The sequence below is a fragment of the Meles meles genome, chromosome 18, assembly GCF_922984935.1.
Source record: "Meles meles chromosome 18, mMelMel3.1 paternal haplotype, whole genome shotgun sequence".
NCBI lineage: Eukaryota > Metazoa > Chordata > Mammalia > Carnivora > Mustelidae > Meles > Meles meles.
The window spans coordinates 39936859-39964557 of record NC_060083.1 but is presented as its reverse complement, the minus strand read 5'-3'; the positions used below and the strand labels follow the sequence as shown (position 1 = coordinate 39964557).

Here is a 27699-nt window from a genome sequence, read left to right as displayed (position 1 = left end):
GGCGGGACCAGATGGGTTCCGCTCTCCCCTGGGCTTTTAGCCCCGCCCCTGTGCCTTGGTCTGCCCTGTTGCTGTTGCGCCGACGCCGGCTCCTACCCCTGGTGAGTCCCTGGAGTGAAGGAGGGCAATTAGGGGCAGTTGGGCCTTCGGGTTCTCCAAATTCAGACTTCCACTCTTCAGAAAGGACCTTGGGCAGGCAGCGGTGCGGCTGGTTTCGGTTTTCACTTCCTTTCATCCTTACAGGGTAACAGTGTATGTGGCGTCATGGGGCTCCTGGAGCCCCTTCCGCGGCCTTGGAGGGTCGAGTTTTCTCCCGAGGAGGGCAGAATTTCAGTGCTTGTGGCCGAGTGGCAGGCTCCTTGAGCAGAAGGGACCCCTCTGACGGGGGTCGGGGGTCTTGACGTCACGGCGTCAACGCCTCCCTCCCCCGCGGGCCGAGGTCTCTGTAGTTACTTAATCCCTGTCCTTGACGGCATCAGCATCGCTGTTTGCTTCGAGGCCGAGTTACACGCTAGGCAAGTTCCGTCTCTTTGGGCCTCAGTTTCCCTGTCTATTCCCTGATCGCTAAGGTCCCTTTCCTTCAGAGGAGGCCTTCTCTAATCGGAAATATTCTAGGCAGAACAAAGAACAACTGGAGTTGTAATGACCTGCTGCTTTACCGCTGATCTCCGGAAGCCCCTCCCCACCGCTACCATGAGCCCAGTTTGGAGGCTAACGTTCCCCCATTAAGATTTCAGCGCCTTCCGGGCATGTTAACTTTTTTCTATCACTTGGATTCTTCGCTCCCGATGCAAGCCAACAAGTGGCCATTGCTGGTGCTGAGTAGAATAATGCAGATGCTGTGTATTATAACTTACTTCCCTAGTTGCAAAAACCGTGAAAAACCGAGACTTTCAATGTCTTTGTAGATTATGTAGAGTACATGATTAGGGAGTATCCAGGTGCCTCACTTTCACAAATATTTTCAAAGGGCCTCTACCTGAAACTGTACCTTTTAGCAGGTATGATAGCTGTGGAGTGGAAAGGACCCCAAGAAAGGTGGTGAGAGTTACATAACCCTAACAGGTATCATCTTTCAAGTCAGATAGTACCTCTAGGGCTCTTTAAACACTTTGTGCTTGTTGATACAATGCCGTGGTTCCTTATTTCCTTAGATGAAAGGAAAGACTGTTACAACGACCTCTTTCACTTTCTTTTTCTTTCACTTAGGATCATCATTGTAGCTGGAAAGTTTCTTGGAGGTTTTCTAGCCTCATCCATGCGTTTTACTGATGAGGATACTGAGGCCTGAAAGGAGGTTGTGGGACTTAGCCAAGACGTCAGAGCCAGTTAGTGGCAGACCTAAGACAGGAACCCAGGTCCCTTGACTCCCAGCCTGGTTCCCTTTCCACGGCACTTCAAACCCGTCACCGCCCATGTGACCTCAGCGGTTAGCCCTGTCACCCCTTTTCAAGGAAAAAGTGTACCATCTCAGTTAAGTTAAAGAGAGGATTAGAACACAGCATTGAGGCTTTTACACAGTTTCTTCTGGTTGCCCACATCTCATATCCCATGACTGTTTTGCTTTCCTTCTCTCCTCCTGCTGGTACTGCTGGCGTGAGCTATCAAACAAGCAGGGGCAACCAATCCCCACAGTTGTTAGTGAGGAGTATTACAAGCCTCCTGGAGGTATACATGTTCTATAAGGCACTCTGAAAGATACTAGGTAAAGAACTAAAACGAACTTGGAAATTTTGGATTAGAACAAGTAGCTCAAGGGGTGCCTGGGTGGCTCAGTGGGTTAAGCCTCTGCCTTTGGCTCAGGTCATGATCTCAGGGTCCTGGGATCGAGCCCCATGTAGGGCTCTCTGCTCAGCGGGGAGCCTGCACCACCCTCTCTCTCTGCCTGCCTCTCTGCCTACTTGTGATCTCTCTCTGTCAAATAAATAAATAAAATCTTAAAAAAAAAAAGAACAAGTAGCTCAAGAATTTAAAGACAAGTGACGGTGTGTCTTTGCTTTTGCTCAGGGCCTTAGGAGCTACTGTCCAGGTTCTCTAAGGGTGGTTTTGAGCAAGCATCTCTTCCAGGGCCCGGGAGGAGTGAGATTCAAATCAGTTCATCCGTTTTGCTAATGGCTACTAGTTTAGAAAGTTACATCAACAGGATGAAGGAATTAGATGAAATGTGGTTTGGATTTTTTTTGCTTATCTTTTGTTTTTACTGTTCCCAAATGAAGAATTGATTTATATTTCTTTCTTGGCTGTGGGAACATTTGGTTTCCTTCTGTGAACTAATCCAGATAAACTACTGATAGTCTTTCATTTCTCTAAAACATGTGCCCACAGGTATAAAAGGCTAAGGTTAAAATGTTGAGCATACTCTACGGTAGAACTTCAGTTATTTATTTTTTTTAAAGATTTTACTTATTTATTTGACAGATCACAAGTAGCTACAGAGGCAGGCAGAGAGAGAGAGAGAGAGGTATGTGGAGGGAAGCAGGCTCCCTGCTGAGCAGAGAGCTCGATGCCCAATCCCAGGACCCTGAGATCATGACCTGAGCCAAAGGCAGAGGCTTAACCCACTGAGCCACTCAGGCGCCCCAGAATCAGTTATTTTTTAGTAAGATCATTTCTTCTTCGTGGTTCAGCACACACGGGGAAAAACTTTAGGAAAATTGGTGAATTGACTTGGTTGTGTATTTGCATTGTTAAAACCTGAACCAGGAAGGTTTATAATATTTTTAAAATTTTCTGCTAAAAAGCGTATTAGTGTACTTTACAGATTGATTCAGAGCAGAAGCTGAATTATCTGTTCCTTTTTTTCAGGAGAATATAAGAGAATTTCTGCCCTCATGGAACAGTCCTGGAACTAGTATATTAGGCTTGAAAAGCTCATTAGATGAAAATGTGTCAGGTTTTCAGAGAAGCCAGAAGCCGGTTCAGGGGACTCATTTTAAAACATGTTGCCTGTTACTGCATACATCCTCTGAGGACCCTAATCCGTTTGGAAACTGAGCTGAAAAAATATCAGAGTCCAAGTAAAGTGCTTCTGACAGTCCATAGACTCTCTGCATTATTTTCCCCTGTTCAGTGGCTTGCTTTTGGACATCCCTGTTTGTTTTCCCTGCTCTCTCCTCACGTGGCTAGTCTTGGGCATGAGAGTAAGAGGAGGGAATTAGGTTGAATACCATCCCAAGATTTCTAGGGGGCCTGATTCATCCCGCTGCTTTTTCATGACTCCGTAGCTCTCCAGGCTTCTAAATTTAACTTTTGCTCTTTTCCTACTTCTTTTTCTTCATTTCCCTCCATGGATATGGTCAGAACTAGAAATGGTTGGCAGACAGGTTCTATAGTGGAAGGAGCAGTTAAAGAAGGTGAAGTTGAGGGGCGCCTGGGTGACTCAGAGGGTTAAGCCTCTGCCTTCGGCTCAGGTCATGATCTCAGGGTCCTGGGATCGAGTTCCGCTTTGGGCTCTCTGCTCAGCAGGGGGCCTGCTTCCCTCCCCCCCCAACACACCTCTCTCTCTCTTTCTCTGCCTGCCTCTGTGCCTACTTGTGATCTCCGTCAAATAAATAAAATCTTTTAAAAAATAATTAAAAAAAAAAAGAAGGGGAAGTTGATGCTTAAGTCATTCTGCTTTTTCTTCCATATCCTCTCTGTCCCCTCCACAAATGGTCCTTTCTGGACTGCTTTGACAGCAAAGTGATTTCCCCAGCCGTTGTCAGAACCTGTTTCCCCCAAGGAACCTGATCACTGGGAGGGAGGAAAGGGTTTTAAGGGTCACTGACCTTAAAAATTAATAGTAGATACCTTCCTTCCAGGAAAAGTTAAATGAGGTGACTGCTCACTGACCCAGTTCAGATTAGCATGGTTATGCTCATGGCCTTTCACCCATGGCCTTTTCTGTCCTCAGTTTTGGTAAGAAACAGAGAAGCAAAGCCATGGCTGTTCTCCACTCCACTTGCCTCCTCAACCCCTGAAGGCCCAGTCTCTGTAGAGGAGAGTTTCCTATTTCAAGAACAATTGAATTCCAAATACCTAGAGAGCCACTAGGTGCCCTCTGAGTCATCCCAGGAAGGTGTTGAGATCTCTGAAATGGGAAACTTCATGGAATTTTACTTTTTAAAAAAATTTTTTTAGGGGCACCTGAGTGGCTCAGTGGGTGAAGCCTCTGCCTTCGGCTCAGGTCATGATCCCAGGGTCCTGGGATTGAGCCCCGAGTCGGGCTCTCTGCTCAGCAGGGAGCCTGCTTCCCCCGCTCTCTCTCTGCCTGCCTCTCTGCCTACTTGTGATCTCTCTCTCTGTCAAATTAATTAATTAATTAATTAAAAATTTTTTTAAAGATTTTTATTTATTTGACAGAGAGAAAGAAAGATCACAAGTAGGCAGAGAGAGAGGGGGAAGCAAGTCCCCACTGAGTAGAGAGCCCAATGTGGGCCTCGATCCCAGGACCCCGAGATCACGACCTGAGCTGAAGGCAGAGATTTAACCCACTGAGCTACCCGGGCACCCCGGAATATTACATTTCTAATAAGGAGCCAAGACTGTCGACTTTTCCAGATAGATGATTAGGTGTTCAGATGAATGAAAAGAGCTAGTTTCCACTGGTTATACCTACACTCAAGCCTCAGAACATGAGCTCTTTTGTGCCTGTGTCTGTGTGTGTGTGAGTTTGCGTGTGCGCACATGCGTGTCCTTTCTTTAGTATTCTGTTCATGAGCTTATAGATTGATTGTTTTTCTAGTAGGAAAGAGGGTTTACGGAGCCCTCATACCCTTGGCTGGTCTTGCCTTTCAGAGTAACATCCATTTGCAAAACAGCTTGCCAGAGTTTGAGTGCGTAGAAGGTGGGTAATGGAGTGTGAATTTTATGGATCCTTAAGGAAATCAAATCTGTGCCTTTTGTTTTTTTGGCACTGTGCCACTCGAACCAGCTATGCCAGCTGAACCAGCCATACCGAGAACTGACATAGCACTTGGAGATTATCATCTCTTCACCCTATTATAGAAAAGAGAAAGCTGAGAAACAGCAGCTTCTCCAAGGGTATCCCACAAATGAAGAGCAGGGCTTAAAAAAAAATTAGCCCTACTGTCATTTCCACCATTGTTTACCTACAAAGCCCCTTCCTTTCACTTTTTGATGAATCACATGCATTTCACTTATTTCCTGAATAGTTAATCAGTAATTACTATGGCCTAGGCATTATGTCGTGTGTCCAGGGGTGATCATGTTAGGAAGTAAAAGAAGTGAGAGTTGGGCACTAAGGTTAATTAAGAGACAGGCCCTGAAGCCACTCTTACCTGAGTGTTCTTTATGATCCACAGACAACAGATTAAGTCATTTTACGAGCTCAGATATATACTGCTCTGTGCTGAGGACAGAGGGGTATGCTGGCCTCAGTAAGACTTGAGACCCCTAGGAAAGCGAGGGGTCTGCAAGCTGGAAACTCTGCCCATCCTCCCATAGCATCCAACAGATCACACAAGCAGCTGCTTATATGAGGAACTAGTTCTGACCTCGACTGGAATGTGACCACCCCCGTCCTCGGAAAAACTGATCTGAGGTTTGAGGTTAAGGATGTGGCAAAATCGGCACAAACCAGAAAGCTAATACATTTCTTGGTTCCTTAGTTTAGTCCCAAGAACAGACAGTTCAGTGCCACCAAAAATCCCCTTGCCTTCTCTATGAGAAAACGGACTACGAGGGGAGTTGGAAGAGGAGGACTGGTTGTTTAGAGTTAGAAATAAAACCAGGAAATAAGTAGGGTCAGGCAGGACTAGAAGGGCTGTGTTTTTTGGTTGTACTTATTTTTTAAAAATTGAGTTGTAGGGGCACCTACAACATTTAAAAAAAATTTTTTTAAGGTTTTATTTATTTATTTGACACACAGAGAGAGAGATCAAAAGTAGGCAGAGAGGCAGGCAGAGAGAGAGTGGGCTAAAGCCTCTGCCTTCGGCTCAGGTCATGATCCCAGGGTCTTGGGATCGAAGCCGCGTCGGGCTCTCTGCTAAGCAGGGAGCCTTGCTTCCCTTCCTCTCTCTCTCTCTGCCTGCCTCTCTGCCTACCTGCGATCTCTGTCTGTCAAATAAATAAAATCTTTAAAAAAAAAATTGAGTTGTATGCAATCTCCTGGCATGTTCCAGCAGCCGAATTTGTAAGGGATCACGTGGTGGTCCCTTGTGTGCAGCTCTCCTTCAGCCCCTGTATAACAGCCACAATATTGTTTCCATTTCCCCATGAAATCCTGGGTTGATGATCCTGGACTCACTAAATGTTAGACTCAGGGAGCATTTAGAAGATGGAGCACATGACTTTTGAGAGGCAGGAAGTGTCAGATCTCAGCAATTCAAAAGATTTTATTTCTTTTCTATATTGTTTTTACCTCCCCGTTAGTTTGCCATCCTTGATCATGTTCTATCTGTACTGTGACCTGCAAAAGTGAAATATGGGTTATATCCCTAGTGTTACAAATAGGAATCTGACTTGCTTGCTGTCCTCCAAACATGGGCAGCATCTCTCTCTCGTTGCTTTTACGCATGCCATTTCACTCACCTGGAATTTCCTCACCCTCCAATCCTCACCCCTCATCTTCCTTGAGGGCTTATCCGGGACTCTTCTCACCCCTCAAAAGCTCTCCTTCATTTTCCTAGCCAGTTGCATCTCTCCCTCTTCTGAACCCCAGAGCACTTTGCATTGATTCCATTCGTTTGCGGGTCACTCGTTTTCTCCTCTAACTGTCATACTGCATTGGGACCCTTCCGAGGGCAGAGACTATGCCAGAAAACAGAACAAAACACCCCACAAGGTTAAGAAAATCGCTAACACCTGCAAGCCCTTTCTTCTTGCAGACTCTGCTCGTACGTTATTCTGTCATTCTAACATGTTTCTACTTTGTGTGACTCTATGGCAGGTAGTGATTTAAGGCCTGCCGACTTCACATTATTTCAGTTAACGTTCATGAAAAACGAAATGACGTGGGTGTGGATAGCCCGGTCTTACAGGTGAGGCAGCAGGCAGAGAGCCCAGCCGATTACGTGAGTTGCTCAAGCTCATGTGTTTATAGGTAGTGAGGCTAGAATTTGAACCTCACCATTCTGGTTTCAGAGCCCGTGCTTGTCACTGGTGCATGTCAGATAATCTGCTCTCAACTCTCCCTTTCTTTCTGCACCCATGCCCAGTTCCTAACAGAGTGCCTTAATACGTACGTGCAAGGTCTCGATAGTTACAGGATGAATGGAACTGAAGGTAGAAGCTGAAATGTAGAGCAACTGATACTCAGAAGTCACGGGACTTGATGGGATAAAAAAAATCAAGACTCTAGGTCTTACTGTTCCCAGCTCCGGTCATTTTCCTCTAGGCTGCCTTGCTTATTTAAGGCATTAGAAGAAGTGCCACAAACAGCCATGAGCAGAGAGTATGTGAGGTATGAGAGGGTGGTGGGGCCTGTGGTGGAGATCAAAGACATTCTTAGAAAGTTCTTGTAGCATAGGAAGCTATGAATGCAGACTGACTCAAAGTGAAAGAGAAAGCAAGTTGTATGGTCTCAATCCCTGTCAGGCTTTTGCTTTTCCTGACTTGCCTCGAATGGAATGTTCCCTGGGCGAGAGCCCAGAAATCTCCCAACATTTCAGACAACTCTAAGCCTTATTCTATCCCGTATCTCATAACAGGACGCCCGCCATGGAAGAGACAGTCGAAGATCCCCCCACGTCAGCTGTCCTGCTGGATCATTGTCATTTCTCTCAGGTCATCTTTAATAGCGTGGAGAAGTTCTATGTCCCTGGAGGGGATGTCACATGCTATTATACGCTCACCCAGCATTTCATTCCCCGCCGAAAGGATTGGATTGGCATCTTTCGAGTAAGTGATTAATTTAGTACCGAGTGACTGGGAACTAGAGGTGACTTCATTCCTGACTGTGTGACCGTCTGTGTGTTATAAGCATTTTGCATCTTATGTCTGGCCTTTTTTTTTTTTTTTAAATCTATTTATTTGAGAGAGAGAATGAGAGTTTTGGGTGTTACACAGGGACAAGCAGACTCCCTATTGACAAGGAGCCTGACACAGGGCTCGATCCCAGGTCCCTGAGATCATGACCTGAGTCAAAGTCAGATGCTTAATTGACTGAGCCACCCAGGTGCCCCCCTGCCTTTTTTTCTGGTCTGGCCATTTAAAAAAATTTTTTTAAGATTTTATTTATTTGTTTGACACAGAGAGAGTACACAAACAAGGGGAGCAGCAGAGGGAGAGGGAGAAGCAGGCCTCCGCTGACCAGGGAGTCCAACATGGGGCTTGATCCCAGGACTCCAGGATCACAACCTAAGCCGAAGGCAGATGCTTAACCCACTGAGCCACCCAGGCATCCCTGGGCCAATTTTAAAATCCTAAACTAAATTCCCTGGTACTTCCCTACGTCCACCTTCACACACCAACATGTGCTGTGGGACTCAAGTTTTAATTTAACTTTAATTTTAATTTAAAGATGAAATGTAAATGTTTTAAAATTATCTTATTTTGAAATACTCATCTATGAATTGACTAGGATGAGTGGCCCCTTATGTAATTTCTGTGACCTTAAACATTGCTTTCTTACTTAGAAGAATGTTTAACTTGTTTTATTTTATTTTATTTTTTTTTAAAGATTTTATTTATTTATTTGAGAGAGAGAGAGAGAGAGAATAAGAGAGAGCATGAAAAGGGGAAGGGTCAGAGGGAGAAGCAGACTCCCTGCCAAGCAGGGATCCTGATATGGGACTCGATCCCAGGACTCCAGGATCATGACCCGAGCCAAAGGCAGTCGCTTAACCAACTGAGCCACCCAGGCGCCCCTAACTTGTTTTAATATGAGTATTACATACCTAAAAAGGAGGCTGAGAAGTTTGACATACTGCATCTAAGAAGTTTGTTCCTGAATAAGTGTGACTGTTTCTTTGTAAAGATTTCCATGGATAGAAATTTTCTGAGGTTCCTCAGAGACCTCTTCTAGTGCCTAACACCCTGGCAGTTCAAGTACAGAAATGGTACTTTGTTTTAGTATAGTCAGCTTATTCTCTGCCTCCCTTTCTCCCCCTATCTGTGTCTCTCTCCATCTCTCACGTCACACACACTCACATACACACACACACACACACACACCCCATAATGACAGATCTTCCTATTATATCCAGAGACAGGAGATAAAGGTCAAATTTAAGTAATTTACACTGCTGAGTTCCAACATCAGTGACCTTTGTTTTGACATCTCCGTATGTCATGTGATTGTTTGCCTTGTTGTTCATCCTAAAACCAGACATCATTCTTGACTGCACTGTGGAGGAGCTCAGGCTCGTTCCATCACTCATAGAGTTACTTTTCCATAATTGTTTGGAATTCTAAGCTAACTAATGGAACCGTGGAAGCTGACATTTAGAAGCAAGGAGAGCAAACAACCAGAGACACACTGGCGAGTATCAGGGACACCTCCCTGAGACTGCAGGATATGGACTCGTTAGACTAAAGGATGTCCTGACACACTGGACTGTTTCCTATTTTGGAAGATGATTCTTGTTTTTTTTTCTTCTCCACATGTAGCAGAACTGTCCAGTAGAACTTTCTGCAATGGAGCTGTTCCTTCACTGTCCAGTACAATGGCCTCTAGCCATTTGTGGCTGTTGAGCACTTAAAATGTGGCTAGTGAATTAACTAAAATTTAATTAATTTAAATTTAAATGGCCTCATGTGGCTAGTGGCTATCATTCTGGACAGTGCAGATAGAGATAATTAAGAAAGAGGACAATTTGAAAATTGCTTGTTTGCCTTTGAAATGTAATCTTAACCCCCCCCCCCCCCCCAACAATTATATTTCTGTTTTTTCTAGACTGGTTGTATTTTCCAGGGACTTAGCAATTTCCAGTGAGGACTTGACCATAAACCGGATGAAAATCTTGTGCTTTTTAAAAACAAATGTTTAGGGGCGCCTGGGTGGCTCAGTGGGTTAAAGCCTCTGCCTTCGGCTCAGGTCGTGATCCGAGGGTCCTGAGATCGAGCCCCACGTCGGGCTCTCTGCTCAGCAGTGAGCCTGCTTCCCTTCCTCTCCCTCTGCCTGCCTCTCTGCCTACTTGTGATCTCTGTCTGTCAAATAAATAAATAAAATCTTTAAAAAAAATTAAAAATTAAAGAATAAACAAATGTTTAATTGCTTCTTGGCCTTTTGGCTAAGATCAAGTGTAGTATCTGTTCTTATCAGTTTAATAGCTGATACGTCCTCTATCCGAGGACAATATATTAAATGGATTTTTGGAGTAGGGAGTTGGAATAGGAGCTTGCTCCGTCCACTCCACGCATCGACCTGGCACTGCAGTACCTCCAGGAACAGTGTACCCTCCCCACTAAAGTAGTAAATAAAAGATTTGTTTAATAAATAAATAAAATAAAAACAAATGTTTAAAATCGTTTTTGAGGGGCGCCTGGGTGGCTCAGTGGATTAAGCCGCTGCCTTCGGCTCAGGTCATGATCCCAGGGTCCTGGGATCCAGCCCTGCATCGGGCTCTCTGCTCAGCAGGGAGCCTGCTTCCCCCTCTCTTCTCTGCCTGCCTCTCTGCCTAGTTGTGATCTCTCTCTCTGTCAAATAAATAATTAAATTCTTTAAAAAAAATTTTTTTTTTGAAAAATGCCTCAGTATTTGGAGTGCTTCGTGCATTTCAGAGACAGCGCAGTGATTCCATAAAGAAAACCATTAATACAAAAAATGGCCCCTTGTGTTCATTGTCCATAAAGCTATTGACTTGAACAGCTACCTAGAAGCCTGAAAGAAAGTGTTAAGAGAACTTAGTAAAGAGAACACAAATTTTTAAGAGCATATGATGCGCTGTGTCTTTGATGAGGTTTTCTGCGTGTGTGTGTGCACGTGCGTGTGTGTTCTCACTGAGCCTCATGGCACAGCAGCACCCTCAGACTGGGAGTGTTACCTCGTGCACAGATGAACAAAATGGATATACTCAAGGTGGTGACTTTCCCAGTGAGTAAGTGGTAAATGAGTTTGTTTCCTAAACCTCTGCTTTTTTTCCTCTTCTGAATTCATCTGAACAGATGGTAAATTTAGAAAATTAAGAACTGATATAAAGTGTTATCTTCCATATCTCCCTTGGAAAGCTCACCTGTGTGAGTTGTTTTTTTTTGTTGTTGTTGTTTTTTTTTAAGATTTTCTTTATTTATTTGACAGACACAGCAAGAGAGGGAGCAGAAGCAGGGGGGAGTGGGAGAGGGAGAAGCAGGCTTTCCACTGAGCAGGGAGCCCAACTCGGGTCTCGATCCTGGGATCCTGGGACCATGACCTGAGCCGAAGGCAGACGCTCAACAACTGAGCCACCCAGGCGCCCCTCACCTGGTGTTCTTATAGTGCAGTCTCTCTCTCTTTTTAAAGGTTTTATTTATTTATTTTAGAGAGAGAGAGAGCAGGGGGAGGAGGAGGCAGAGGGGAGAGAGAATATCAAGCAGACCACATGCTGAGTGCAGAGCCCAGTGCATGGCCCAGTCCCATGACCTGAGCCAAAATCAACAGTTGCACACTCAACCAATGGAGCCACCCAGGCGCCCCTCTTTTTAATTTTATTTTAAGTAAACTCTACACCACACATGGGGCTCAAACTCACAACCACGAGATCAAGAGTCGCACACTCAGGGCGTCCGACTGGCCCAGTCAGTGGAGCTGCACGTAGCTCCTCAGCAGTCCCGACACGGGTCCTTCCTGGCACCAGGCGGGCACTTGTGAACTGGTTTTGAATGTGCTTTATGCTTTGTCTTCTGGATATAGCAAAAGCTACCAGCAACGATAGAGCCTAAAGTGGGAGTTACCTTTCCTGCCTTTAGTGCACAGCCCGGTGCTCCAGTTCCCCTTCCCCTGGGCATTTTAATATTTCGAGGGGCTCCGAGAGGGGACATGTGCCACGAGAGGCCCGCCAGGCCCAGGACCACGCTGGTGGAAGGGCCGAGGACAGAAGTTGCAAGTGGCCAGAAGCTGTTTCCGTGCTCCAACACTGCAGTAATTCTTGGGCCTTCCCAGATGATATTTCGGTCACAGTGCATTAAGAAACTCCAGGATGTGACTGAAGACTCCATAAAATTCCCGCTTCCTGTACCACCACAGGCCGCAGCGGCTGTGAGCTGCTCACAGCGATGGGGTGTGTATTAATGAGACACTAAAACATGCCCCGGTATGTTCTCAGGCGCTTTCAGTGTAGCCTTTTCAACCCTGCACTGATTCCTTCATATATAAAAATGGAATTTATTTTTAGTTCTTGTTCCTCCCACTGGGCTCAGGCAGGGTCAAAATATGGCAATAAATGTAATTTCGCTTCTCATTTGCTGAGTGCTCTCCCCTCGAAGACACAATGGCTCCCTTCCTAGTCTCTGGTGTGCCCTTATCTTCCAGATATGGCTTGAGCCATCTTTTACCCCTCTTCACATTTACTGAGAGTATTTTCCACTTAGCCAGCTTTCTGCTCTGAGGCATATTTTACAGTATTCTTATATCATGACTTACTGCATTCAAGACCTAGAAGAGACCTCTGTGACCACCAGATTGTTGTCAGTATCTGTCACCAAAAAACCTTCATTAAGCTCGCATTAAGAAAAACACTGACTGGGGCGCCTGGGTGGCTCAGTGGGTTAAAGCCTCTGCCTTCGGCTCAGGTCATGATCCCAGGGTCCTGGGATCGAGCCCCACATCGGGCTCTCTGCTCTGCGGGGAGCCTGCTTCCTCCTCTCTCTCTCTGCCTGCCTCTCTGCCTACTTGTGATCTCTGTCTGTCAAATAAATAAATAAAACCTTTAAAAAAAAAAAAAAAAAGAAAAACACTGACAAAAATTCTGTAGACTGGACTCCGTTATCTGGGACCTACCTCATAGTCTAAAAACCCTTTTGCCCCCCCACTCCTGCACGCACATGATTCAAAAACAGCATTTTTTAAAATGCATGAGTATAACCATGTCAGTGTGGGTGACAAGACTGGCCTGGACACAGGAGAGGACTGATTCACAGAGACAGCGGGTCAGAAGGGCTTTCTCATAAAGAAGTTCTAAGAACACTGTTGGGAGAAGGTAGTGGGATCAGAGTCACAAGCCCAGAACTGTCTTCACTGTTTCCCCCAGTCAGTCACCGTTCTCTGTCTGAAGTGGTGACAGAATTTTTGGAACCCTCGTCCCGGGTGTCATGTCAGTTTTCATTTCCTTCTGAGCCAGGTATTCTGGATGGTGTGTGTGTGTGTGTGAGTGTGTGCGTGCGCGCCAATTCCTAGTTGTACCAGACGTCGTACCACCTATCGTAAGGGACTCATTCTGTTGTATTTTCAACATAAACAAATGAAAAGTAAGTGCTTTTTGAGGAGACCTCGCACACATAAGGAGTTTCCCCAGAGCACTGTCAGATGCTGAGTGAGAGCCTTCTGTCATTGCAGGTGGGGTGGAAGACAACCCGTGAGTATTACACCTTCATGTGGGTCACTTTGCCCGTTGACCTAAACAGTGAATCAGCCAAACAACAGGAAGTCCAGTTCAAAGGTGAGAAAAATCCTGGATCAAAGGTGTTTGAAGACTGCAGCTAAGACTAATTCCCTTGAGCTGAAGCTTTCTGGGGCAGATAAAAGACTTGCAGATGTTTAGTTTTCTTAACAGACCTTATTTGGGATTAAAAATCATGTTTTGTTTTCAGCTTATTACCTGCCCAAGGATGATGAGTATTACCAGTTCTGCTATGTGGATCAGGATGGTGTGGTCCGGGGAGCTAGCATCCCTTTCCAGTTCCGTCCAGAAAATGAGGAGGACATCCTGGTTGTTACCACTCAGGTCTGTAAACATCTCACCCCCATCCTTTCCTGCCAGTAAGAGTAGTAAGTTCAGGATAGAGTGGAATTGGGATCAATAAAGCCTTTATTAAATGTCTTAACAGATACTATGGGGAGAAATGCATACAGTACCCACTCAAACCTACTCAGGAATGACTTAGGAACGTTGAAAAGAATCCCAACAATAAGTGGTTCCTCCTTTCTCAAAAGCTGCTGTAACTCAGTCGGCATTCAGTTATTTCCTTAACTTTGCCAGTTGCTTAATTTTGGTCATCTGCACATCTTACCACCACAGTAAATTATAAGCTCCTTTGGGGAGGGATGCACCAAATATGCTTTGTATCTTTCAGTTCTGTCTTTATTTTTTTTCTTAAGATTTTATTTATTTATTCAACAGAGAGCACACAAGTGGGGGATGAGGGAAGGGGAAAAGAAGACTCCCCGCTGAGCAGAGAGCCCAATGTAGGATTGGGATCTTGACCCCAAGGCAGATGCTTAACTGACTGAGCCACCCAGGCGCCCCTGTCTCTCCGTTCTGACCCAGAGCCTGTCATATTCTGAGTGTTAGATCCATTTACTTACTCATTTACTTCACAGGACACCCTCTTTCCATCCAGCATTGTAGTAGGCAGTGAAGAATCAATTAAATCACTTGCTGTCCTTGGCCTCTAGGAGCTAAGTCCATTAGGAGAGACAAACAGTAGTAAGTGTTTGCAAGAAGAGTCTACATTCTTCTGTCATTCCACCTTTTAACTCTATGGCCTTAATCTTGTTTGTCTTTCTTTCTTGGTAATGACCGGCTCAATGTTGCAATTATACGGATGTGCCTCCGTTACCCCTACCCTACATACTGAGCAGGTGCTCCCATTCAGTGGACACAGATGTCACCGTATGAGTGGGAATCTACCAGACCCTCAGCATCCCAGCCCGTGGAAATGTTCCACTAGAGGGACTTGAATATTTTATCAAGCTATAAAGGGTCAAATATGAATTCATGGGATGTTCTTTCGTAGGGTGAAGTGGAAGAAATTGAGGAGCACAATAAGGAGCTCCGCAAAGAAAACCAGGAGCTGAAGGACAGCTGCGTCAGCCTCCAGCAGCAGAACTCAGACATGCAGGCTGAGCTCCACAAGAAGGAGGTATGGCTGCTAGTGAAACACGAACCTGAAAACAAACAGACAGACAAAAAACATCAGCCTGGACCACAGAGGTCAGAACTGGATGGCGTCTCTTATCCAGCCCCACCTTCTCTTTTGCTTGTGGTCTTACTCCCCTATACTAATATCTTTGAATAGGCCCCGTGTTAAAATTTTTATATGGATTACTTTATTTAAACTTTGGATTAGGTACTATTATTACCCTGATTTTACAGATGAGTAACCTGAGGCTTGGAAGGGTACATAATCCCTTATACAGCTAATCTGTGATGGAGCCAGGATTCAAACCAGGCAGTCTGACTGCTGCTTCCTGGTTCCTATGTGGAACGTAATCTCTTTGCTTTGATTCGCTAGACTGTGGACCTCGAGAGAGTAGAGAGTATAAAAGCAAGGCTGCAGGTTATCCAGACTCTTTGCTACTTCTCTTTTGAAACATCCTTCCAGTTAACAGGTGGTAATTGAGAGTTGATAATGCAAGGAGCTTTAAAGAAGAGAGTCTTCTCTCAGGACTATAAACTAATTACACTGAGGTCATATCTTAGAAGTTCCAGAACATGCAAACCTTGGCAGTCACCATCTGTAGACCCCTTGATGTACAGGTGAGCAAACTGAGGCCCAAAGGAGAGCGGAAGAGGTCAGATTAGTGATCACACTGGGCTGGGACCCACTTCTCTTAACTCCCAGACAGACTGTTTTTTTATACGTTGCTGTCACACAAATGCCTTGTGTGATGTCCTCAGCCCTGGGCTGGTTGAGAAGTGTGGGTAACAGGTCCAGGCTACAGATCTGGCCTCTTCCAGGCAGTTAGATAACAAACAGGTGGCAGAGGTGTAATTCACAGTCTTGTCTGTCAAGAACCAGTATCTGGCCACGAGCCCTACAGCTCACCTGCCAGGTTCTAGCCAAGGAATCAGAGGGTCTGGCTTCTTGAGTTAGCTCTCCTATCGACTTGCTACTTTGTTATGATAACACAAGCCAGTATTTATTCAGCACCTACTTTGTGCACTGTTAGTGAGGCACTGTAATTAAGCAGATCGCTTCACTTAATCCTTAAAACCACCCAGCAGCTCAGAGAGGTTAGGTGACTTGCCCAATGTTACAGTCAGCTCATGACTTTGAAAGGAGCTTGGATTTGAGCTCAGACTTTTCTGATATTAAAACCCATGTTTTTTAGGAATCAAAAACAAAAATGGGGAAGAAAACCCATGTGTTTTAGAGCCAGGACCATTCATTCACTGGTTAAGAACCCCGTCTTTGGAGTCACACAGACTTGTTCTCCGACTTAATGTCTGATGAAGCAGGGGAAATTTTTTAACATCTCTGAACTTCAGTTTTCCCTCTCTATAAAAGAGGGATTGATGATATTCGTTTTCTGGAAGAGAGACTAGTACACGCATGTTCACGACACCATCTTTCCCACCAGCCAACGGGTGGAGGCAGCCCCGGTGTCCAGTGACGGATAGAAGGGTACACGTGGTTTAGCGAGTAGATAACAATGGAATGTTATTCAGCTTTAAAAAAGGAAAGAAGTTCTGACACATGCTCAAAATGGATGAACACCGAGGACATTAGCTGGGCAAAAATGGGTCAGACGCAGGGAAACAAATAGCATGTGATCCCACTCAGGAGGTAGCTGGTGTAGCCAGCTTCGCGGACACAGGAAGTAGAGTGGTAGTTGCTGGGAGAGGGGGCGGGTGGGGAGAACAGGGAGTCAGTGCTTTCACAGGACAGAGCTTTGGCTGTACACATGAAAATAGTTCTGTGGGTGGTTATAGGGCCAGTCGTACAACAGTGTGAATGTGCTTAATGCCGCTGAACTGTAGGCTTAAAGTTGATGAAGGTGGGAAATTTTATGTACGTATTCCTATTTTTTAAAAGGATGATAAACATATAAATCTTGGAGCTAAAAGCAGGGAGTTGTTATTGACGCACGAGGCTGGCTTTGGTGCAGAATGGAGTTGGGGAAAAAAAAGCAAATGTGTAGCCATAGTGCGGGGGCCGCTAGCCACCTGTGGCTCTCGAACACTTGAAACATGGCGTCTTTTGATGCGCCATAAGCATAAAGGGTATATCGGATTTTGAAGACGTATTATGAAAAAAGTTAAAATATTTCCCTCTTATTTACATATTGAAACAATATTTTAGATATATTGGGTTAAATGTACTACTAATAAAATTAAGCGTAGCTGTTTCTTGTTGCTTTTTATTTAATATATATATTTTTAAAGATTTTATTAAAAGAGAGAGAGAGATCACAAGTAGGCAGAGAGGCAGGCAGAGAGAGAGGAGGAAGCAGGCTCCCTGCTGAGCAGAGAGCCCGATGTGGGGCTCGATGCCAGGACCCTGAGAATGAGCCAAAGGCAGAGGCTTTAACCCACTGAGCCACCGAGGCACCCCTCTTTTTGCTTTTTAAAATATGGCTCCTAGACTTGAATTACATATGCAGCGTCCATAAATTTCTTGGCCAGCACCTTTCCGAGAGAAAACCCACTTTCATTCATTTGCCGCTGTGTCCGTAGTGCAGGAAGAGTGCCCTGTATGCACTCGTTAAATATTTGTTTAATGAGTTAATGGATAAATACAAGCTCCAGTGGAAGAGAAATTAAGGTGAATGCATTGCGTGGAGAAAACAGATTAAGAACAATTTAATTTGGAAACCCCTTTCCTTGGATATTTCATTCACCGTCGTGTCATGACATTGAATAAGGGCCTGACATGTAGTAAGTGCTCAGTAAATACTTGTCAGCTGGCCTCAGTACTAAAAAGTGTCTTAGAAATGGTCTGTTCCTTTGATGTCTCAATCTGCAGGAGGAGCTGGAAACTCTAAAGGGCACCAATAAGGAGCTGGAACAGCAGCTGAAGGCGCAGAAGGACTGCTGGGAGACCGAGCTGCTCCAGTGAGTGATTCCCGGAGGGGGGATCTGCTGTGTTCCCGGGTGTCACAGATGAGATCTCCGGATCTCGTTAGACACAGTCTTCCTGTTACGGCAGTGATAGGTGCGATTCTAGGTTGGAGCGTTAGTATCCGAACGGTAAGATGAAGTAACCTGAATTCAGGTATTAATGTGAAGTGTCCAGTACGTGTGGCTTAAGGTCAGGAAGCCAAGAAAGGACTGAAGAAGAATGGATTTTTTTTTTTTAAAGCTGTTGTTTTGTTTTGTTTTGTTTTTAAAGATTTTATTTTATTTATTTGACAGACAGATCACAAGTAGGCAGAGAGGCAGGCGGAGAGAGAGAGGGGGAAGCAGGCTTCCTGCTGAGCAGAGAGGTCAACCCGGGGCTCAATCCCAGGACCCTGAGATCATGACCTGAGCCAAAGGCAGAGACTTTAACCCACTGAGCCACGTAGGCGCCCCAAGAAGAAAGGATTTTAAACTAATTCCACAGCCTTAGGGCCAAGGCAGCCTTCAATCAACAAAGACCCAGGGGATCTGACCCGGAATCAGCATATCTCTCACGCAGCCCTCTTCTCTTCCACAGACTGAAAGAACAGAACCAGAAGATGTCCTCAGAAAATGAGAAGATGGGAGTCCAAGTGGATCAGCTCCAGGTGGGTAATGCCAAACCTTTGCCAAAGTGTATCATCTTACCCTGCCCGTGCTCCTCCACGAGTTCCACTGTGGGGGTGCCTGACTGTCAAAGTGCTAGGCTGCAGGTTCACGGAGTTTTCTATTCTGGACACCCCCCCCCCATACCGTTACTCTTAAAGCCCCGGCCCTCAAGAACTGAATAATTCGTCCAGTTTATATTCATCATGAACTCTCAAGATGGAGGACTGTCACCTCTACCACTGCTTTTTGCGCTTTTTTTCTTTTAGCTACAAAATCTCTTCAAAGTCTTTCTCAACAGCCTAGAATGAAAAAAAAAAAAGGCTGAATCACTCTTGGTTTTAGGAAGCTGTGCCTTAAAGAGGGGTGTGTTGACTTTTCCTCCATTGAGTCTTAGGCGCAGGGTGTGAGGGAGAGCTGAAAAGTGGGCGTTCTGGGGATATTTGGCAGTCGGGAGTTGCCAAGGAGCACGCATCTCTTTGTGTGAGTGTACATTAAACAGCATTGTTCCGGGCGCCTGGGTGGCTCAGTGGGTTAAGCCGCTGCCTTCGGCTCGGGTCATGATCTCGGGGTCCTGGGATCGAGTCCCGCATGGGGCTCTCTGCTCGGCGGGGAGCCTGTTTCCCTCTCTCTCTCTCTCTCTCTGCCTGCCTCTCTATCTACTTGTGATCTGTCTCTGTCAAATAAATAAATAAAATCTTTAAAAAAAAAAAAACAACAGCATTGTTCCTGTTCAGCTTTCTTCCTTTTATATCTTGATTATATTCGCTGTTTTTGCTTTAGGCCCAGCTGACCACCCAAGAGGAAGAAATGGAGAAGCTCGTGCAGGGAGATCAAGATAAGACAGAGCAGCTGGAGCATCTGAAGAAGGAGAATAGCCAGCTCCTTCTCACTTTGGCTCAACAGGTAGAGTCACAAACGGAACCAATATTTTTAGGCATTCGCGAGAAAATACGTACATGGTTCTTTGTTTACTCTGTCACATACGCCTACCATTGCTGGCTGTGGGGAAGGTCTCAGAGGAAGCCGTCTGAGATGAGGGAGCTCATGGCTCTTCTCAGAAACCTAGGAAGAGACTTGCTTCTCTCTCTGCCTGCTGCTTGCTCATTAGCTCACGTGCGCGTGCCAGTGTTTGCCCAGCAGTGGTCCTGACATCTGTTTTTGTGCAGAGGGAACACCAGAAGAAGCTGGAGCAGACGGTAGAGGAGATGAAGCAGGAAGAAGCAGCTGCCAAGAAGAAACAGCAGCAGTTAACGGCACGTCTGTCTTTGGACGGCTTTGTGGGAGGGAGCCTGCGGGAAGGAGGGGGTGGGTCTATTTTCAGGTGGCAGAAAGGATAAAAAAGACAGAGGAGAATAGCGTTTACCACTGGACATCGTCCCAGAAGGACAGAGAATTTGTCATTTGCAAAATGTTTAAGGAGAGGTGGCCATTCCTACTGTGTGAGGAATGGCGGAGGGATATTGAAAGTACTTCATGACAGGTTGTCAAGTAGAGCCTTGAGCCAAGAATCATCCAGAATCACCCCTAGCCCCTTTCTTATCATGGGGGCAGACTAATGAATAATGATAAAGTTAAGCTCTATGGTTAGAAAATACTACAGCAATCAAAATTTTTGTTACGATTAATATAATATTAGCAATTATCATTCTAAATTCTTCCAAGCTATAGTAATGTAGTCATGAAAGCCTAATTGATAAATTTCTAGAATAGGTTGTTGGAAAAGAGGCCTCGTAGTGATGACAGGTGCCAGGAAGCCCCATTTTCTGAATTTCACAAGAGTATGAGAAACCCTGCTGTCTGGAGGATATCCAGCTGTTGGGATAAGTCGTATCATTCACTCCCTGGGCCATTATTCAGTCAGCTAGAGGCTGACTGAATATGTAAGTCCCATATGTAAGCTACTAGATCGATACTGTCACATGAAAAAGAGGAGAACAAAGTTAGAAAAGCAACTGCTCACAGGTTGAGTTTGGCCCAGAGAAACGTGTTATTTAGCCTAGATAGTGTTTTTCAAAAATCGAATTGGTTGCCAACGACTAAAAATGGGAATACTTCCCATTTTTTAAAAAATGTGTATTTCTAGCTTCTTGAAAACTTGGGGGCTCTGGCAGCCCGGAGCCCCCATTCCCGCACAGCAGCGACGCCTGGCCTGGGTGGCTGCAGCTCCCTCTAGACGGGCCCCATGTTCTCCACTCCCCCACGGCCTCCATCGGCCCCCGTGGCCTTCACCTCCGCCTCTCAGTGACGTCATGCGCCTGGCCCCTGCCAGCACACTCCAGCTCGTGGCCTCCGCTGTAGTGAGAAATCACTGTTTCACATAAGCTGCCGCCCTTCAAAGGTTTGAACCTCCTTATGGCAGGTAGGGGTTTCCTGGGTTTCTGTGGCCTATTTTTCAAGACCCAGGGGCTCCGTTCTTTATTCCTCACATACCCAAAGCGCCCCTAACTGTGAGGACTGTGTATCTTATGCTTCAGGCGCCTAGGAACAAGGAAACAGCAGTGGAGGAGCAGTTAGTACAAGAGGTGGAGCGCCTAAAGGCAAAGGTAGAGGCCGGGAAAGCCTGTTTCTTAGAGAAGTACAAAGAGTGTCAACGACTCCACAGGCAGATCAGGCAACTCAGGGCGGCTGCGCAACTGGTAGGTGCCAGAGCTCAGGGGGCCCAGGAAGCCAGGGGTGTGAAGGTCTGCGGTTCCTAGACCAAAGGCCGGAGGACTGCCCACCCTTGTTGAGGAGAAACACTTCCTGCTAAAAAGAGGAGGGATGGAGTGTGCGGCCAGAGACCAGTCTGGGGGTCCCCGGAAGTAGAGGCCCCCGTCCAGCCCTGGGTCTGAGGGAAGGTTGTGGTAACCATTGAGCAGGTTTCTGTGCAGACTCAGATAGCCCTTTCTTATTTCTGCCTTTTGAGGAAGTGAAGCAGGACCCGAAGAGCCAGCAAGAGCCCATGGGGATGGGGAGCCGGGAGCCTGCAGTCAGCCCTGTCATCGGGTAGTCCCTCTCGCATTCCTACCTCAGGGTCGGCTAGAAGCGCACAGCAGTTTGGGCACCAGCGTTCAAATAAAAAATCTTGGAAAAAAAAACAAACAAACCACAACTAGTAGGATTAGCTTAAGTGTGTCTGTGAGGTATGTGCACGTGTCTGTCTGTAGGTAGGAGATGGGAAGCACGGACGCATGCCTGCCAGTATGGGGTTTATGAAATTAGGTCCGCCCGTCACAGAGGGACGCCCAAGACCTCAGTCCGGGTTCCTTGTAGCCTTGGATAAATGCCTTCTGAGGTTCCTTGTTCCTCAGTGTTCCTTGAGTCCGGATGCCTATCCTCACTGGGAGGGTGTCCCATCGACCTAAGTCCCTCATGCTACATCGAGTAAGGTGTTTATTCCAGACAAAGATGCTTGTTTTCATGGTTGGGTGCTGTTAAATGGGGCTCTGATTAGCTCTAATTCTGATAGGTCAGTCTCAGGGCCTTTCCCAAGTCCGTCTTTATGACTTTCCCCCTCTTTGGTCACTTTCACCACCAGCTTAACCAAAAGACATCAGCATCTCTGATGCTGGGCCAGGCCTTCAGGCATTTCGTTAAACAACGGCATCACCTCCACCGTGCGTCCTCCGCCCCCCAGCTGCCTTCTCCCCATCTCAGTCCCACCGCGTGGGGAAACCAGACCCTCTGCAGGCCCCTTGTGGTACCCCACCCTGGATCCAGATTACAGTATATGAGCCTAATCCTAACCGGTTTTTGTTATTGACAGGATGAGAACTCGGGCCTGTCAGAAACACTGAATGAGAACAAGATTTTATGTAATGTTCTGCAGAGAGAGAAAGAGAGATTGGAAAGAGAAAACGACGTGAGTGTATACAACAGGGTAGAAGCTCCAAGGTGTTTTGTTCTGTTTAAAGACTGATTGATTAAGAGCGAGCGAGCATGTGGTGGGGAGGAGCAGAGGGAGAGGGAGAGAGAGAATCTTAAGCAGACTGCACGCTGAGCACGGAGCCCAGTGCAGGGCTCGATCTCACGACCCTGAGATCATGACCTGAGCTGAAATCAGAGAGTTGGCTGCCTAACTCACTGAGCCACCCGGACGGCCCTAGAAACCCCAAGGTTTTAAGGAACAGGAGGAGGGTGACCCAGAGATGTGGTGATTAACAAGTTAAGTAAAAGAGCCCTTTCTGGGACTGTGGGTGAAACCATTGCTCCTACGAGTAAATTTAATCTAGTCCTCATCTACCACAAACCCTCTCTTGGTTCTGTAACTGAAACTTGTTTGTCCTGGCAGTAGTCAGCTTGAAAGGAACACCTTCATGGAAGATCTAGCTTAATTCATTTTGCTCTTAACTCCCCACCTATTGTAAGTATTGTCTTTGCGGAATCATATCCGACGTCATTTTTAGGCTAGTGGAGGGACTCCTTTCCTTCAGTGCAACTTTTTCCTTTTCTCCTGCTTCCAAACCAGGGCAGTAGTGGTGGCCTGTGCCTGCCCTGGACCCGTGGTCAGCTCCTAATAAAATGCTCTGCGTTCATTCCCTCATTCATCCATCCCTTCATTCATTCATTCATTCATCCAGGCAGTATTTATCTTCTGCTGTGGGTTAGACACAAGCTATTCTTGGCTGACTGAGGATGATGGCAGCAAATAAAGAAGCTGCACCTCGGGGTGGAGGCTCAGTTGGAGGAGCGTGCGACTCTTGATCTCGGGGTTGTGAGTTCGAGCCCCATATGAGGTGTAGAGATTATTAAAAACAATAAATAAAAACTTTAAAAAAAAAAAAAAAAGCTGTACTTAAAGGCACTTTCCTGCCCCTGCATCAAAGTCAGGTGTCCCAGGCTCTGGCTTATGCTCCTAGATCTGCACCTGCCACGGTTCTCCAGCTCGCCCCTCTCTCTAAGCCTTCCGGACTGTGCCTCCAAGTGAGCATCTCCAGCTTTGATTATGTCATTTATGCCAATGCCTTTCAGCATTGTAGGGGCCTTAGGAGTCTGTTTCCGGTCCCGTCCTCCTCATCCTCTTGATTTAGATAAACAGAGCTTGACTTTGAAATCTCTATTTTCCGGAATAGTCTGATGGCGGTGGGAGGGAGAGAGAAGGACACACACAATTTGCAACACGGAGGAAAAGAGCTGGTATTTGAACGCTTTGTTAAGAGCTATAGCAGAGCCCTCTTAAGATGTGAAGGGGCAGAAGGGTCAGGGGTGGGAGGTTGGGGGAACAGGTGGTGGGTAATGGGGAGGGCACGTTTTGCATGGAGCACTGGGTGTTTGCAAAAACAATGAATACTGTTATGCTGAAAAAATAAATAAAATGGGAAAAAAAAAAAGATGTGAAGGGGCAGTTAAAACTAACTTTTTTCTAAGAACTTTTAAAATGCAGTCTGTCCTCCTCGTAGCTTATTCTGTCTCATTCTTTCATCCCCCCCTTCCTTCCTCCTTTCACTCTCTCTGTTGGTATATCCCTTTGAAAGGATAAAACACGAAGAAGGGAAAATTGTGTCAGATGAATATTCCATTGTGTAAGACAGTTGTCCTAGGAGAGACTAAAAGAAGCATTTTGCACTCAGTAATGTGCAGGAGCTTCACCCTTAATACAGGTCCCGCCCCCATCACCCGTGCACACAGTGTTTGTACCCCACCTCGGTTGGTATGTATTTAGAGACTTAAAATTCTTTTTTGCAATTCATCTAAACAAAAATTCAGTGTACACTTAATTTCAGGCGTAAAGAACTCCGATCTCCCGAGTGCGGAGGCTGCTGCTTCCCCTTTAGAGTTACGATTTGTCAGTTCCCGGGATTCTCCAGTACCACACTGTCCTGGAGAACTCCCCATAACAGGCATCCCCCAGCCAGTTGCTCATGGCCCTCCTTTGTTGTTGTCTTCCAACGAGTCTCTCTAAACATTCTCTCCCTAGCTTTTGAAGAGGGACAACAGCAGATTGATGAGTTACATGGGTCTGGATTTTGACTCTCTGCCCTATCAAGTGCCTACTTCGGATCAAGGAGGCGCTGGACAAAACCCTGGACTTGTCTATGGAAACCCATATTCTGGTAAGACAACTGCCATTTGAGCTAGAAGGCCCTTGCCTGCATACCTTTCGCCCACTTAATTTTTTTTTCTTGTGGTCTGAGATGCTAATTAAGACCAGTCTCATTGTTAAGACTTGCTGGGCTGAAGCCGAGGACCCCACGGAAAGATCGCCAGGCGGGAAGTGTTAATTGAGAAATAAATCTGAATCTAGAAGACGCAAATCAGATCATTCGCCTAGAGGCAGCAGACACAAATTGAGTCCCGTGGCTATGTTCCAAATACATAAATCAGAGAAATGTGTCTATATAGAAGACATACACATACGAAGCTGAGGAAGCTAATTAAGGTTTGGAAATGGAAGCCTAAGACGTGGGGTATGCCGCCCAGGAATGGGCAGTCAGGGCAGCCTCTCGATGGCCTGACCCAGGGTAGCAGGAATGTGCCCCACAGAGAGCCCGGGGTGGTTTAGAGGACAGGACATGGGACGAAAACTCGTTACTCAAGGACAGAGGGTCAGATTGTTCTTGCCAGGGACAAGGGAACAGGGAACTTTTCCTCTTTTGTCTCCAAAAGTGGTAGAAGACCTCGTGTCCTTTCCTTGGACCGTTAAAGGCAGCCATGTTCTCCTGGGGTCACAGTCAAATCTTTACGGCAGGCAGGGATACATGTTTGTTTTCTCTTTTAAAATATTTTTAAGCATTTCATTTAAAAATACCAGTTTATGTGGCTTCAGTCTTAAAATCTATTCCCAGATTGTTTTCTTATTCTTATTAAATTGTGACTCTTTCTATTTAAATCTCATTTTGCCCATCCTGAAAAGAGGTTGGGTTTTTGTTTTCTTTTGTTTTATTTCTTCCTGATTCTGTAGCATACACATGGCTATGAAAAATCCCACTTTAGGGGCGCCTGGGTGGCTCAGTGGGTTAAAGCCTCTGCTTTCGGCTCGGGTCATGATCCCAGGGTCCTGGGATCGAGCCCCACGTCGGGCTCTCTGCTCCGCGGGGAGCCTGCTTCCTCCTCTCTCTCTCCCTGCCTCTCTGCCTAGTTGTGATTTCTCTCTGTCGAATAAATAAAATATTAAAAAAAAAAAATCCCACTTTATTATTTTTCCTCTTTTCCCTTCAGCATTGACCTAGATCCCCTCTATCAGCAGTTGATGGTACACAGGAGAGAGAAAGAGTCAGAGGCAGTGGGGAGAACGGGAAACGAAGGGAGTTACAGAAACCAGCTAATAGATCACAGCTGGAGAGTCCAGGGATGGTATTTCTCTCATTGAATGAAACCTTTTTTTATGATCCTCAGGTATCCAGGAAAGTTCGGCCCCAGGCCTGGTAAGTATGCGAATCCGGAGACTGACCACATCAGATCCCTTGAGAAGTGCCCCTTCCTGCTCCAGTTCGTAGGAGAACCATAGGGAGACTGGTTCATTTTGATAACTCCAGAGGTCCCCTGGATCAGCTGGGTCAAACCTGAGCTGAGGGAGCCCATTGAGGTGGGGAGAAGAAAGCCCAGTTCGCCCCTCAGCTTTCTGCTCCTGCGACCTCCCCCTGGGAGCTGAGGTTGGCACCGGATGTGAACTAGGCAGCAGCCCAGCAAGGTGTGTCCGCTGCCCCTTCTGGGCCGGAGGCTCTTTGAGCACTGTAACAAGAGTAGGTCCTTTCACTCCTGGGGTAGAGAAAGCCTCAGTGAGTGTCTCCCAATGTGACATCGTTCATTCACCCTCTGCTTGCGCACCTGCCAAGTGGTACGCCCCGTGCTGAGGATGTAACAGAACATGAGAGAGAGCTTACACCTGCCCTGACGCCTTCGCTCCTCCTCCCAGCTCGCCATCAAGAGATGCCCCACCTGCAAGTCAGACTTCGCTGATGACGTCTTCGATCACACCCTGGAGCAGCAGCGCATGCAGACCCCGTGTCTGAATTGTCCAATCTGTGACAAGAGCTTCCCAGCAACAGAGAAGCAGATCTTCGAAGACCATGTGTTCTGCCACACTCTCTAAGTGTCCCGGACGCCTGGATCTATACTGTGCGTCGGTTTTTATAGAGTAGAACCTATAGCTTCTACTTAGAGCTCTGACCCACGATCCTGCCTAACATGAAATTCCTAGGGATTTAATCAGTCCTGGGGCCCTACGGGTAGAGTCGGAGTCATGGTGATTATCTGCAGAGTAGTGGCGAGGGCTGTCACTCCCATCCTTGGGGGTTACTACCTTTTAAATCCCATAACTAGCTGCACCGTCCTCGCGTCTGGTGCCCCGTCTTCTGCAGGTCTCCAGTACAGGGCCCTGTACAAGCAACCGAGCTGGCCCTTCTTTCACAACAGGCTTGACTTGAGTACTAAGCAGTTCATTTCCAAGATGTCCCAGTGCCCTTCAAGGTCAGGCCTTGAGTGTGTTCACTGTCGGTTCCCAGTCTTAACCGTGTGGCTGGTGATCGAGCAGAGGTTGAGAATTTCTGCCGCCGCCTCCTCAGGTCTCTCTCCCACTGATGGCATTAAACTAGCCACAGATGCCACTGCAGAGAACTCCGACATCCCACTGGGATACCAAAGGTTTCTCATCCTGACTTCTCACCTCCCAGCAGAAGCATCTTATTCCTGAACTATAGACACAAAAGTATTTCACTCACAGAAAGCCTTCTCTCTCTCTGGATACCTCTGTTTGGCGTTTTCTACTCTTCGATCTTTCCTGTGCACGAAACTGCACATAACCTTTATTGTAAGTCCTTTCTTAATGATTAGTAGGACTTGTTAGAAGCTGTCTGGGTCTGCAACTTTGTGAGCAGGTGAGTTTTACTATGGATAAGTCAGAATAAGAACTATTGTTAATCTCTTTAATACTAAAAATAAACTCGTCCTATCTCGGGGACATTGTTCATTTTAAACCAGGTAATTGGGCTTTCTGGTCCTTTGTTTTAAGCGTCTGAGAAAAGGGGAACCAACAGGCTAGTGGGAATTGTAGAGCCCATCAGTCGATTTCACTTGTCTTAACTAGTCAACAAGAGTGTCCTGGCAGTGACGTGGAGATGGAGAGGAAGGTGGTGGAACATTCTTTCGAGCAGTCTGGAGCCCTGGCTTCTTGTTCGAACCTTCCACGCACTTTGTGAAAGGGGTCAGTGTGCATTTGGGAACCCTTTATGATCTAGGTTCAATTCCCTCCATTCAGATCTGCCTAATAGAATGA

General features: G+C 46.2%; 1 protein-coding gene and 1 non-coding gene across 2 annotated transcripts; both read left to right on the top strand.

The window, feature by feature from the left end:
- On the top strand, window positions 1-27403 carry CALCOCO2 (calcium binding and coiled-coil domain 2). The gene is made up of 13 exons (XM_045985410.1): window positions 1-101; window positions 7650-7839; window positions 13412-13514; window positions 13666-13799; window positions 14812-14937; window positions 17764-17852; window positions 18436-18505; window positions 19287-19409; window positions 19673-19759; window positions 22252-22347; window positions 24403-24538; window positions 25821-25849; window positions 26341-27403. The coding sequence occupies exons 2-13, from the start codon at window positions 7660-7662 to the stop codon at window positions 26515-26517; spliced, it is 1350 nt and encodes a 449-aa protein (XP_045841366.1). The 5' UTR covers window positions 1-101; window positions 7650-7659; the 3' UTR covers window positions 26518-27403.
- Window positions 10153-10343, top strand: LOC123930394. The gene has a single exon (XR_006816104.1). It is a non-coding gene; the product is annotated as a U2 spliceosomal RNA (small nuclear RNA).
- Window positions 27404-27699: the final 296 nt, after the last annotated feature.

Bases quoted from the DNA above. Each gene is read 5' to 3' on its own strand.
- CALCOCO2 (XM_045985410.1), top strand. From the start codon at position 7,660: ATGGAAGAGACAGTCGAAGATCCCCCCACGTCAGCTGTCCTGCTGGAT. The intron at 13,800-14,811 runs GTCTGTAAACAT...GTTCTTTCGTAG, and splicing joins TCCTGGTTGTTACCACTCAG to GGTGAAGTGGAAGAAATTGA. The intron at 22,348-24,402 runs GTGAGTGTATAC...TTCTCTCCCTAG, and splicing joins GATTGGAAAGAGAAAACGAC to CTTTTGAAGAGGGACAACAG.